General features: G+C 38.7%; 1 protein-coding gene across 21 annotated transcripts in view; it reads right to left on the minus strand.

Annotated features, from left to right (window-relative positions):
• Nucleotides 1-13,056, minus strand: part of adgrb2 (adhesion G protein-coupled receptor B2) — a 280,363-nt gene that overhangs the window by 51,615 nt on the left and 215,692 nt on the right. For all 21 annotated transcript variants that reach the window (XM_008421604.3, XM_017307460.2, XM_017307459.2 and 18 more), the window contains 5 exons: nucleotides 12,098-12,201; nucleotides 11,612-11,714; nucleotides 10,875-11,025; nucleotides 8,164-8,233; nucleotides 6,016-6,082 (listed from right to left, as the gene is read on the minus strand). In XM_008421604.3, the coding sequence (XP_008419826.1) occupies nucleotides 6,016-6,082; nucleotides 8,164-8,233; nucleotides 10,875-11,025; nucleotides 11,612-11,714; nucleotides 12,098-12,201 (495 nt within the window). The remainder of the gene's footprint in view (nucleotides 1-6,015; nucleotides 6,083-8,163; nucleotides 8,234-10,874; nucleotides 11,026-11,611; nucleotides 11,715-12,097; nucleotides 12,202-13,056) is intronic.

The following is a 13,056-nucleotide window of genomic DNA, read 5'->3' on the forward strand; positions in this document are numbered from 1 at the left end:
ATCTGGCTACACTGATCCTGTTGCACAGACTTCAAATTAAACACACTCACACATACACACAGCTGAGCACGTGCTTGCAGAGCTCTTTCACTCTGAAATCCTCCACATCTGGAACATTTTCTTTCCTGGTGACATGTTTCTTACAAGCCTGGTGTTCAAAATAGAGTTTCTGAGCAATCATCTGCTCGTGCTCCCTGTCAGCATCAGTGGGAAGCAATTTCCGTACACTTGTGCATGTGCATGTTATCCTTGCCTTCCTTTCTTCCTTTCAATTGCCCACGAAGGCAGGTCCTGGCCAAATGAGAGAAATCGTTTCCATGATACTACAGAAATCTTCAGAGCTCAGCAGATACAGCATTTTGCAGAAGTATAGCATGTCACAACTATGAACTTCAATGCATTTTAATGGGATTTCATGTGATAGACCAACTGAAAGTAGCTCACACTTCACATGAAAAGAAAATGATGCATGGTTTATTTTTTTAGTAAATAAATATCTAAGTGTAATGTGTGCTTTTGCACTTATTTATATACATCTGGACTTTGTGGGGCATTCTATCAAATGAAATCCCATTACGTTGTCTAATTCTATTTGGAGTGGATCTGCTGTGAGGCAAATCTGTTGCATTTCCAAGTGCTTTGGAGTAATTTGTTTTGTTTGGGTTTTTTTTTTTTTTTTGCACGTATGCCAGAAATTTTCATTTTTTGTCTAATGTGGAAGAAAGTGCTTGTATTAGCACTTCCACATGTTCTCTTCATCCTATGCATGGATTCTGGGAAACTGGGCCTCTAACTGATTTTCTTTAACAATGGCTTTCTTCTATGGCTTTCTTCTGGCCAATCTTCCGCCAAGGGTAGATTTGTGGAGAGCACCACTAAATGAACAGTTAAAGTCTCAAGAGTAAAATAGGCTGAGTAAGTATGCCATACACCAGGGCTTTTCAAAGTGTGGGTCATGCCTCCCCTAGGGGGCGTCAGAGTTCATGAGGGGATTTGCTGTTTGAGGGAAAAAAAAATAAGCCAGAAAAAGTAACTTACCATTTAACCACCTTCACCAAGCCTATAGATGGATTTTTAGTACTTAAAGTTACGGTGAGTAAACTTAGGCTTATAGTCGGCGCTTTGGACTGGTTGCGAGTGGGACAACAGCATCATTTGTACCCCTGTGCTGGTGTTGTCATGTCGCCTAATCGTGCACCTGCAAATTTTTGTAGCTTGCTGAGTATTACTCGTGCCACATTTCACTCAAACTGGATGATTTGGAAGTTGTTCTTGCAGAATACGTTCAGCTGTATCAGCATCTATGGGGGCTTATTTTTTTGGATAATGACCAATCACCAATGTATGTCATAAGTATGCTCGCCTCATGCCAACTTTATGTGAATCTGTAAAAGCACGCAAGCAACTTAAGGAGACAAAGGAAGTATGACCAAGATTTTTAAAATTTTATTTTTTTATGGACTGGATCTGAAGATGCTTCCCTGCCACTATGTTGTCTGCCAAGCCTTGTGAGTTTTTGACGGCAGGCTAAATGAACTGTGGTGAAAGCAGTAGGTAGTTCATGGTTTTACCATAGCAAATGTCATGGCAACTTAAGCACCATACCCTGGGGGGCTATGCATAGCTTAAGCACTACCTTATCTATTTGCTCTTTGAAGGGGGCTAGCTCACCCAAGACCCTTATTGTATACCAAAGATTTTTTAAGGAAAAAAAAAATGTTGCAAACTCTAAACTCATTTCCTTCCTTTAGTGTATCACATAAAATCCCAATTAAGTAGATTGAAGTTTTTAGTTGTAATGTTATAAAATGTTGAGAATTTTAAGGTTTGTCAGTACTTCTTATTTTTTATTTGTTTTTAGGTAGAGTACATTCTAACCGTTTCTCTCACTTTGTGACATATTTCAGGGGATTTATCTGTCTGCTGAAAAATTCTCCTCTCCATGATCTCCTCTACATTCATCGTGCCGCGGATGACAATGAGCTCCTGGAGCACCAGTTTGAAGGAGAGAATATTGTCATGTCGGTCATGTCTGGCACCAGCTCTGTGAGTCAGCATCATCCTGTTCTGCTATTTGCTCAAGGCCAGGTTCATTAATTAGAGAAGAGTCCGGCGGGAAGGTCTCTGTGTTTCTGTGCCTGAAGCCCCACTCTCATTACAGCTGTTTGTTAGAGCGGAGGCACCGGCGACAATACCAGGGGGCTGGGCGCCATGTCGCAGCTGCGATTTGGAGCATGCTTCGACATTGTGGGGCAGCAGTGGAGGAGGAAAGCTGAAAACAATGGGCCAAGAAGTGAAAAATCAAACCTTAAACTGCATTGTAAGGGCCTCAAACAGGAAGCAGCCATTTTTCATTTCTTCCTTCTTGAGGACCTTTCAAGTCTCATCTGAAAGGTTTCTTTAGTTTTGAATATGTTGGGAGTATCAGGCTTAGATATAAAACAGTTTGAACTGCCTTGTTGCTGAAATGTGCTATAAAAAAGAACTTGACTTAAAGTATTAAGAACAACACCCCTAATAGGGCCATTAAAATCATGTGAATCACTGGTCTTATTCTCAATTTAGTTCTATGTTTAGGTTGTTGTCACTTAAGTGACCAAAACCTGTCATCTCTAAAAGTTGTTCTGTTCAAACTGAATACAGGACTGCCTCCCAGGAAGAAAGAAGAAAGGGAGGGAAAAAGGAAGGAAGGGAAGATGAGTATCGCAACTATTAGCGCAAATTCACTTATCCACAATTTCTGCGCAGATTTGCAGTTTTCACCAGTCATTGCAACTTTTCCACAAATCTTACTAACGTCCTCTTATGCGTCTACTTTTAAGGTGTTTTCCAGGGCATCCGGGAGGAATTTTATTGATGGAATAAAGGGTCCTGGTTTTAAATTGCCTGGCGTGATGCACTGAGTGAGTCTTTATATTTGACATCCTCCCTGAACTGCTCCCTGGTGGGTGGGTTGGAGCAAACGGTGGCGAAGTGGAAGACAGACGGCACACAGCAGGTTGTGCTCCAGTATTGCAACTGATATTTACAAAGCGCAAGTGTACCTTTATGAACAAACCGCAAAATACATTTTCTTCTTCCATCTGGGTCGCGATAAATGGGTGGCCCTAAAGTTCACACACCTTCTCCTTCCCCAAATAAAATAACTCTTAACATACATAATTCATGAGGTACAAAAACTTTGATGGGAACCTATTTCAAGAAGGTACAGAAATTTCAAGACCACATTATTGCATAAATAAAGCTTAAATAAATGAGTAACTTTGACCACAACGTTTTGAAATAAGTGCAGCAAGATCAGTATTTGTAAGCTACAAAATTCACAAGAAAACATTGCAACATCCTGAAAGGACTGATAGATGAACAAGAGAAGGAAGGGAGGTAAGGAGAAAAGAAGGAAGAAATGGAATGTGGGAAGTTAAGGACAAGTGACAAGTGAAATAGTGAAATTGAACATAATAGTAGCCAAGCAATGAATATTAACAGTCATGAAATCCATTATCTCCTCGAAAAAGCCCTGCCAAGCTCTCTTGTCAGAAATTCCAATACAAGCATCCATATCCCATCTGCACATCTGTGAATCTGTCCGATCCATAGTTTATTTCCTGACATGTGCTCGACAGCAGGAGTGACAGATTCGATGCCACCCAACAGCATCAACAACAGTGGCAACAATTAGCAACCTAAGATGTAGCACACTCTATCCAGACTTATTAAACCTAATGGTAGAAATCTCCACCCTGAGATTCACTAAGCACGAATTATCACAGCTCCGTAGAAAAACAGACAATTAAGACCCCACTGAGATGCAATTATGGCACTACATTTTACTGTAGAGCCGAGTTTAGGTAGCTGTGCATGAAAAAAAATGTCCAGCTACTGAACTTGGTAAAAACAACACACACGGAGCTATATTTGTGCCCCACCATGTTCCTTCTAAATTTATGGTCAAGGACAGGCTTCAGCCCTATAGATACATTTGGTTCGGTGACTCATGCTCTGAAAGCACGCATTACCGGGAGAGTTTAAGGGCAAGAATAGGGCTATAATTCAGTGTAGAAATCTAATATGTAGCCAAAAGCTTTTGTCTGCTTACACTGTATTTTCTTTTTTTCTGGGTTGACATTTTAAACTCGGGGTTCAAGGGTCTCTGCTCATCATTTTGACATGTGTGCTTCTAAAGTGACAGCCGAAGAGCAACTGAGCTCAGCATGCATACTCGTTAATGCCATCAGCTTTTGAGGGATGGGCCAAATCAGAAGTTAGATTTTCTTTTTTCTTTCTTCTTCTTTTATTTAGCATTTAAAGTCAGTATTGCCAAACTTTATTTTACGTATGCTCCTTACTGCACTGTCTGGCAAGAAGCATATATTTAAACAAATATATAAGAGATAAGATTCCTGTCAAAATCAATATGAACCTTATGTTGAGTACATTTAATGATGATGCACATCCGAACTATGAGGTTGTGAAACTATTTTGTTGGAACTGTGGTAAACGCTACTAACTTCAGGCAGCATATTAAACATGTTTAACAAAGTCATTTAGGGAACTTTGTGTGCAGTGGGTGTGTTCACTGAAGAAGACAATGTAAGACAATTGTAATTTATGTGTTTTGTTTTGCAGGTGCATTTGGATCCGAGTGATTTTGATTGTGTCAGATATAAAAGTGGTCTAATTTTAAAATATGCATTCAAAATGTTAACATGCTGCATTTTGTTGCTTCCCCCCATGGTCTTAAATTGTTGCATTATTATGACATGCTCAAATAATAAATCATAAGCATCCAGCTATTAGCATTGACCATATACGGTAGGCTGTCAAAAGGGGCAACACTTGTTGAAGAGGGTACTGGTGCAAGCCTTCAAAAGAATAATAAAAAAAGGGCCATAAATAAAATAAAATCAATATTATTATAAAGAGGCAGCCCCTAACCACCCTCTTTTTATTATCCTCTGTAACAGCAAACAGTGAAAGAATAAAAATGTCAAATTGACCAAAAACAATGTTTCTCATTATTTGGTTGACTTAGCCCCGAGCTTGCTCTGCACAGTCTACTGTGGAAGAGGATGAGGAGCGGAGATATGGATGTATCATATTGATATTGTCATCATGCAAAGGCTCTCCAAGTCCTCAGCTGCAGCTTTCCCAACACCGAGGAGGAACAGGCAGGAAACAGGATGTGCTGAGGTGTGACATCTCTCTGACATTTTTATTAGCTACGGCAGAACTGTGTTGAGGCCAAGACGCAAGATGCTATAATTGTTATATTATTACAATTTGTTACTAATTATAAGTGAAAATAAATATTAGTAAATTAGTTTGAAATATTTCTACAATGTCTACTTTATTTAGAGTACAATGACACAGATTAGGAAAGATGTATAACAATACGTATGTTGGCATGTAACTACATTTAGGCAAAAGAAAAAAAAATCCATTTGATGCGTGTGAATTCTGTAGATGTAAGTTACATCTTTTCTTTTCAAAGTCTTGACTACCATTTTAGGATTAAAGCCGCAGATTGAGCACCATTTTGTTGAGAGTTTGTGAGTGGCAGAAATATAAAAATGAAATCGTCACAGAGGACTCAGAATCCCTCTGCTAAAATTTGGGCCAACTGGCCACAGTCACAAACATTAACCAAATTTTCTAATCATCATTTTGACTAGTGAGGTCATAGTGACCCTTTCCGTTTCTGCTAAAAACACATATCTTTACCAAAAAATTCATTTCCTGACAACAAAGCAGCCAAATATGGCCAAGTCCACAAAACATTTTGGATATTCACAAACAGCGTGAATTATTCAAATATTAGTTACACATCCAACTCAAATATAACATATAATTGATATATTTGATATATGGAGGAAATATTATCTCAAGTAGCCAACGGAACATTGTCCACAAACTTTTAAGGTCATATTCAGATAATGTTTGGAGGGAGCATAACAATCAAGGACCACCATCTAGGGCGCCAGGTTGGCCAAACCATGCAATAGTGGGCAGACTCACCAGTACAATGACAGCAGCAGGACCAACGAAGGCATAAAGCAGGCCGCCCTCCAAAGACAACCAGCAACTGGAAGAAAGCAGAAGCACAGAACAGATTGAGGGCTCACATTTCACTTCAGTCTGAGAGCTGATGAAACTTTAGATAAAAAAATAAACTTAACTCAAATTTATTTGGTGAAGGTGTCCAAGTAAAGGAGAATTTATTGGCCTTTTTAATTATTTATAGCTAAATGAAATTGCTTTTTTTTTTTTTTTTTTTACTTGATGTCGTTTTCTTTTTAATGTAGATCTCTTGATGCCCAGCAACAGACAAATTTGTACAATAAATTTGGGTGACTCCTTAGCTAGAAATGACTCCCTGCCAGTCTGTGCTTAGTCTCCATGGTAACCAATATGAGTACAATGACAGGAGCAGGACCAACGAAGACAGATATAGCCAGATATGGCTATATGACATGTATTTTCATGTCTGGCTGGACATAGAGATTGCAATGAGGGCTTTGAAAAATCTAAACAGGAGTCTCTTACTTCCAGGTATCTGATAAATCCTCTTATCCAAAAGGCAAAGATTTAGTTGAAAGAAAGAAACGACATGATTAATCCCACGAGGTTTTGAATTCACAGTGCTCTTCAGGATTACCTGCTAAAAATTTGCTTTCTGTTGACTAAGAATCAATAAAATAAATAAATAAAAAAGTTAAATACTTATGAAGAAAGAGAGGCTACTACATTTATGCATGCAATCATTCAAAATTCATCTTAAGAGCCTATGACTATAAAATCTGTTTTTGCTTTTTTATCAGATCATTGCATTGCCTGGAGGGGGTTGTTGTTGTTCTGAAACATGAACCAGCATGATCTGGGTTATACATAACCACTGCTGTTACTTAAACATTTAACAATAAAACGTGACATCATCTTAAAGATTGATAAAAAACAATCTTGTGTAAATGAGCCACTGTGACTTCTGTAATTCTTTTCAAAAATAAACCCTTATGAGAGAGAGTGGTGCACTGCCATTATTTATTTACCATTATTATTTATTAAAGTTTTTTAAAAAAAGTTGCTTTCCACCCAGTAAAACTGTCTATGGGATTTTTCTGTGGTTGAAAGGTCTTTTAATAAAATGCCATAAAAAGGACTGGAGTCACTGACTATATGGAGCACTTCCCCATCGCTACCTTGTGTTGTGTACAACTTCTCAGCTACCTATTAAAATGCCACTACTTTACACTATTCCCTTGCTAAAAAAAAAAAAAAACGAGAAAGAAATCAGCTGTTTGAAAATATTTCTGTCATAAACTATTTAGCAAGTTAAGTTTGAAAACTAAAGGCGCCTGCCTACTCCAGGCAGGATCATTACTAACTGCAAAGCAGAGCTCCACTTTAAAAGAATAAAAAAATAAAAAAATGTAACAGTCCCTTTAAAAAGTAGCAGTGCAGGTGGTGGAGAGATGAGGTGGATAATTTGCACACACTTACATTTTTATATTGCATCCAAACTATAATAAACACACACATTTTGGCCCCTTTTAATGCATAAACTACATTTTAAGTGCAATTCCAGTCTATGTGAGAGGGCTTGGAGTCTTCCAAAAACACCCGGGGATGCTTTCTCTCGTAAAACCTGATAATGTAGTCATAAATACCGCAAGCCAAAGAGAGATACTTAAAGCTTGAACTGTGATTTCCGAAAGCGATCAAGTGCCTTGATGATACCTCCTGTTAATTGCATTGAGAGCATCATGCTGAGCTTATTAAATAAGAATCTTGTACATATCATTCAGTTTAGTCTTTATATTACCATATTTTTAAAAAGGTATCAATATACAGCACACTGAGAAATTAGGGGAAACTGGCATCTTAGTTGATTAAATAAATATCTTATTAAATCATTAAAAACAAAACAAATATTGGTAACAATCCAGATCTGATAATCACTTCTGCATGGTATTCTTTAAGAACCTTCTGCTTGTAAATATACAGAGAAACCAATGGAAATCTTTCAGTAAGACCAGTGAATGCCACTACACCTCAGGCCCATTTGAGAGCTAGTGAGAGGAAGAAGCTGCTATTAAGCGAAGGCATCCAAATTGAGTGGTGATTAGAGCGCAAGAGCAAGCAGGGAGTCTTGGGCAGAATACTTACTAGCTGGCGGTGCCATAACCTCTTGCTCTGGTGAAACCCACTGACACTGCAACAACAAGGGCTGGAAGACCTGCAGACAAACACATGTACGCACACACACACACACGCAGGGAGAAAAAGATCAAACGGCTGAGACAAAAGGATGAAAGGATGAAAGGAAGCTTGGATGGTGATAGGACACATTGGCACAGGAGACAGTGAGAACAACTCTGACTCTACCAACTAAATGCAAAGCTTGCTTTGCAACAGCACGTAACACGTGAACGGGTGACTGAGACCCATTTGATTTTGTGTTGTGCATACGCTCCCTTAAAAAACACTAATAGTCACGGCAGTGTGTCTACACAGGTGCCATTTGCACCTTTTCAACATTTCATCGCTTTGAAAAAGAAAATTCTTTACGTATTTTCAAAAAAGTGCTTTTAAATAAACTTTGTGTGGTGTGCATAGGTGAAAAGTTGCAAAATATTTGGCAAAAAAAAAACAACATTCCATATATTGTGCAGCTCAATCTGTCTGTCTCTCTGTAAATGAAAAGAAAGCGTGACTGCTGCCGATTGCCTGCGTGCAAAAAGAAGGAACATCGCGGCGCCCGTAATGAGTTTGGCTCTGAAATATTCTCGTAATTAACAAAGCTGTGATTATGGCTGGTAATGAAAAGCAATTAGAAAAAGTCACATTAACTTTAACAAATAAGATGGTTGAGAGCCAAGCCTGTCCACCAAGCAGCCTGCACCGAGTCTCAGTTAGTCAACAACATCAATCTGGCGTTTACTTGCATAATGCGGTGAACACACAAACACACACAGACACACACACACCTATGCATATACGTATCTGGCTCCGACCCAAATCCAGTTACACCCTAAAAATCTCCTTTCTCCTTGGCAACAGATTTCAATCGCATAATTTGCTGGGAAAATTGCAAAACGGACGGAAGGAGGATAAAACGTTTGATCCTCTCCGTTCTACCCAACTGTTTCATGCGTTTCATGTGCGTCTGGGAGTGTGTTGGAGGAACGTGCCGCAGCCACCAGCACACGCCCTCTCCCCTCTCTCTCCGTGTCAGTATCTCCCCATCTGTGACTGTAGAGCAGTCTATACATTCTCTGCCTCTATCAGGTAAGGGCATCAGTGACTTGGCAGATTAGACTGCTGGGATCAATACTGAGTGAAATGAGCAGATTGTGTCCGTGTGGGTGTGTGTAGTGGATGGTGCAGTGTTGTAATTTCCAGGCCTATCTTGAAGCATCTCCCCGTGTTGTGCAGATGTTATCATATCTTTTGATTATACACCGAACATTCTCCGTCCATGTTGCACCTGGTTGTACAACGCCGAGGAGACGGCATAATGGAGTAACATGGAAGGTGAACGGAAAAGGTGGCGTACGGATGAATAGCGGCTGTGTGCGCTCTCAGTGAGCAGCCTGTCCTTTCTTGGCGTGTGTGAATAAGGAAAACGCATTAGGAAGTGTAAATATGGCTTTTGGGACATAAAGCAGTAAATAATTGCTTATAGAGCCGACGAATAGTGCATAATGAGAATGCAGGGAATGAAGATTGTTAAGCATTATACGGGCAACAATTTCAACACTGCAAGATAATAAGCGGTTACATTTCCATTCTGAAACAAGTCGGTCTCCCTGCCCTCCATCACTAATGCGCCTCACATAACACTGCTTCAATCAGCAACCAATTCAGAAAACTGTAATTATTTGCAGTGGGACTCAGAGGCAGGATAGAAGTCCACTAAAAGTAACAAGAGAAAGTTTTGTTATTTACAGAAGTCCGTGGTGAAAGTACCGTCGAGTATGTTCTGGAATAATGGACGCTTATTTAGCTTTCTGAAATAGATTGGTTCTATCAAGCAGCAACTCCCAACTACTGAAACTCAAAGAGAAAAAAATAAAACTGTTCTTCTCGTTGCTGTTTCAGCCTAGCTCTAAAAAAATCTGTGCCCCTTCAAGAATGTCAATGTCCAAATCTTAGGAAAAATTAAGCCTGGTAGTTAAACAATAAAAATCCCCATAGAATATGAACAGATGAGCTTTAATCATCTCAAAGCAATTCTAATTCTAATCATAGTTATGACTGGATGGCTGGATGGTCCTTTGAAGGTCCTCATATTTTCCCCATATTAATGTATTTGCGATTAACCAACACATCATAGTGAAAAAGACTTTGGTCAGATGAAACCAAGATTCACATGTTTGACTTAAAATGCAAGATGTGATTGAACGCTAATGCTGCATATCCATCAACCTGAGGCAGTGTTATCAAACCGTCAGACAGACAAGCTTTTGATCAGTTGTGTTTCTAAAGTTATTGGAATTTACACAATCAGAATTGTTTGAGATTAAATGGATTCACCCAACCACCAACCACAACTGAAAGGTTGCAAAATCATTCAAGCTCAAAAACCATTTGAGTACAACTGTACTGTCACACCAACATACAAGTATGTTCAGAAATAGGTTTGGTCTTTCAGATTGAAAGCTAGCTACTTAAAAGGGCTGCTATGAACACAGCAGTTCATTGAACAACCCGCGTCTATGCTTGTTGTATCTTCAACATGAACAACTGCATGCATATTTCATAGACGTTTGTTTTATGGCGAGCAGGCATCAGGAGTCAAAACGCAATCCTAAGCGAGGTTCTGACAAATATATGAATATGAATATGTGAAATGGATCGAGCATGTGTATACTTACCCCAGCCGAGGCACAGAAAACGCTTGCGAATGATGCGTGACCTTGTTTTGCCAATGACAGCCAGGTAGGACTGCCATGCCTCAGTCAGCACCCAGCAGAAGGACGCCAAGAAGAAGAAATGCAGGAAAGCAGCAGTCACAGTACACAGCCCCTGCAGCAAAGCGAGAAGTAAGCAAGAACTTAAAGCAAGAAAAAAACAAAACAAAAAAAAAAAAAAAACTGAGGTACCTTACAAAACACACAGATGCATAGAGAAACTAGTAAAGGCATCAAATAAGAAGAAAACAAGTGAAACTTCCACAGAACAAAACAGCAGCTAATCGAAAACGGCAATCTAATCAAGAACACTCTTTGTTCTTTAATGTTGAAGGTGGCTTTGCTGTGTTCTTCAGCTAGATCGATCCTGACTGCCACACGGTGAAGGCTTGCTTAGTCAGACAGCTCAGAGGGGTTTGCCAAAAATGTCAGCATGCTGCTTTGAAACCTCCACTGTATTAAGCTGTAAATCCTGTAAGCTGTTACTTTTTTTGTTTTCAAAGCACTAAAATAGGCATATTTGAATTTGTGACCATCATAGATAAACGTCTGTAAAAACAATATATATATGTAAATATATATATATATATATATATATATATATATATATATATATATATATATATATATATATATATATATATATATATATATATATATATATATGTATATGTATGTAGATCTTGAAAAGTGTGCTTTACCTTGTTGAGTGTTTGAGATTGTCCTAGCAGAATCAGTAAATTGGAGGCCAGGATGGAGAAGCAGAAGTTGACCAAGATGATCGATCTCTCTGACCGGATGTACCTTAGGAGCAGAAGATTAGAAAGATTTAAAAAGTCACATTCAAAGCCCTATAGATCTTTTTTTTTCCTCTCTTTTCCAAGACAGCTTAGTCATCAGATTGATTTTGGCATCTGTAAAGAGTATTAGTAAAAGACAAATAAAGGAATCAAAGGAGGGAAAAGCTAGTCACCAACCCCCTCTGCTGTAACTGAATTATTTTGTACTTTATTAGGCCTCAATGCTATTTTTTTTGTGTGCGTCACCATAGCTGATGGACACAAATTAGCCTTTTTTTTCCAATTTGCACTGGCAGAAGCGTGAAAAGAACATTAGAATTGTGCGAACAGGGAATGTATAAAATACAGATATTGGTGTCACACTATTAAATGTGTGCATGCAGTCACCTCCAAAAGGCAGCGTAGATGAGCAGCAGGATGAGGAGAGCAGTGCAGGACACTCCGCAGCCCACCATGAGGGGCACTGAGGGCATGCTGGTAGGACCCATGTCCTGAAACACAAGGTCAGAGGAGAGGGCTGGTTAATTATTACCGCGTCAGTTTTTCCTACTTTGGTCAACAGAGAATGAAGGCCTGGCTCATTTTACAAGTGCATCTTAATAAATTAGTGTATGATGGGAAGGTTAATTTGTTTCAGTAAATTAATTCAGAAAATGTAGCTCAAAGATTCATTATACACAACGTGATATATTTCTAGCATGTACTTTAGATCATTTCGATGAATAGAGCTGTACAGAGAGTGAAAATCCAATAATATGTTGTCCTACAGGGCATGTTAGTCGCACTCCACATCATCTGATGTCCCCAACACTCTGGTATGGACTTTGCTTCACTATCAAAGAGGTTAGTGTTGCTTGTGCACATTCTGATTACCTTTCTTGCAGAGGATGTCGATAACTATTTGCTAGACAACTGTGGAGTTAGCAGTACTGCCCACAAAAATGTAGGCTGAAATTATTTCTTTTAAATTGCCTTTATGCAATGTTTAAAACTTCCGACTGATCAAAAATTGGGTTTCTATTTGCACTCCAAATTGAAACTCAAAATGTTAATACATGTTTAAAAATAACCAAACAAATACGTGTTTAATGTTTAAAAGCATTTCAACTGGGTGAGATGCAACTGCACAACACAAAGACACGTGAAGACAGAAAAAGAGATGAAAACATGGCAGATGCCTGATTTTTATGGAATCTTATTTCAATGAAAAATTGACTAAATTAAAATTGCAGACAGATTTAGAGATGCTTTCTTTGCTACAAAATAACACATTGGTTAGTATATCATTTGTTATGCAAAAATATGCAACCAAATCTTAATGTTTTGATATTAGAGCAGAGAGATAA

Source organism: Poecilia reticulata, chromosome 11 (genome assembly GCF_904066995.2).
Source record: "Poecilia reticulata chromosome 11, P_reticulata-male-v2, whole genome shotgun sequence".
Classification (NCBI taxonomy): domain Eukaryota; kingdom Metazoa; phylum Chordata; class Actinopteri; order Cyprinodontiformes; family Poeciliidae; genus Poecilia; species Poecilia reticulata.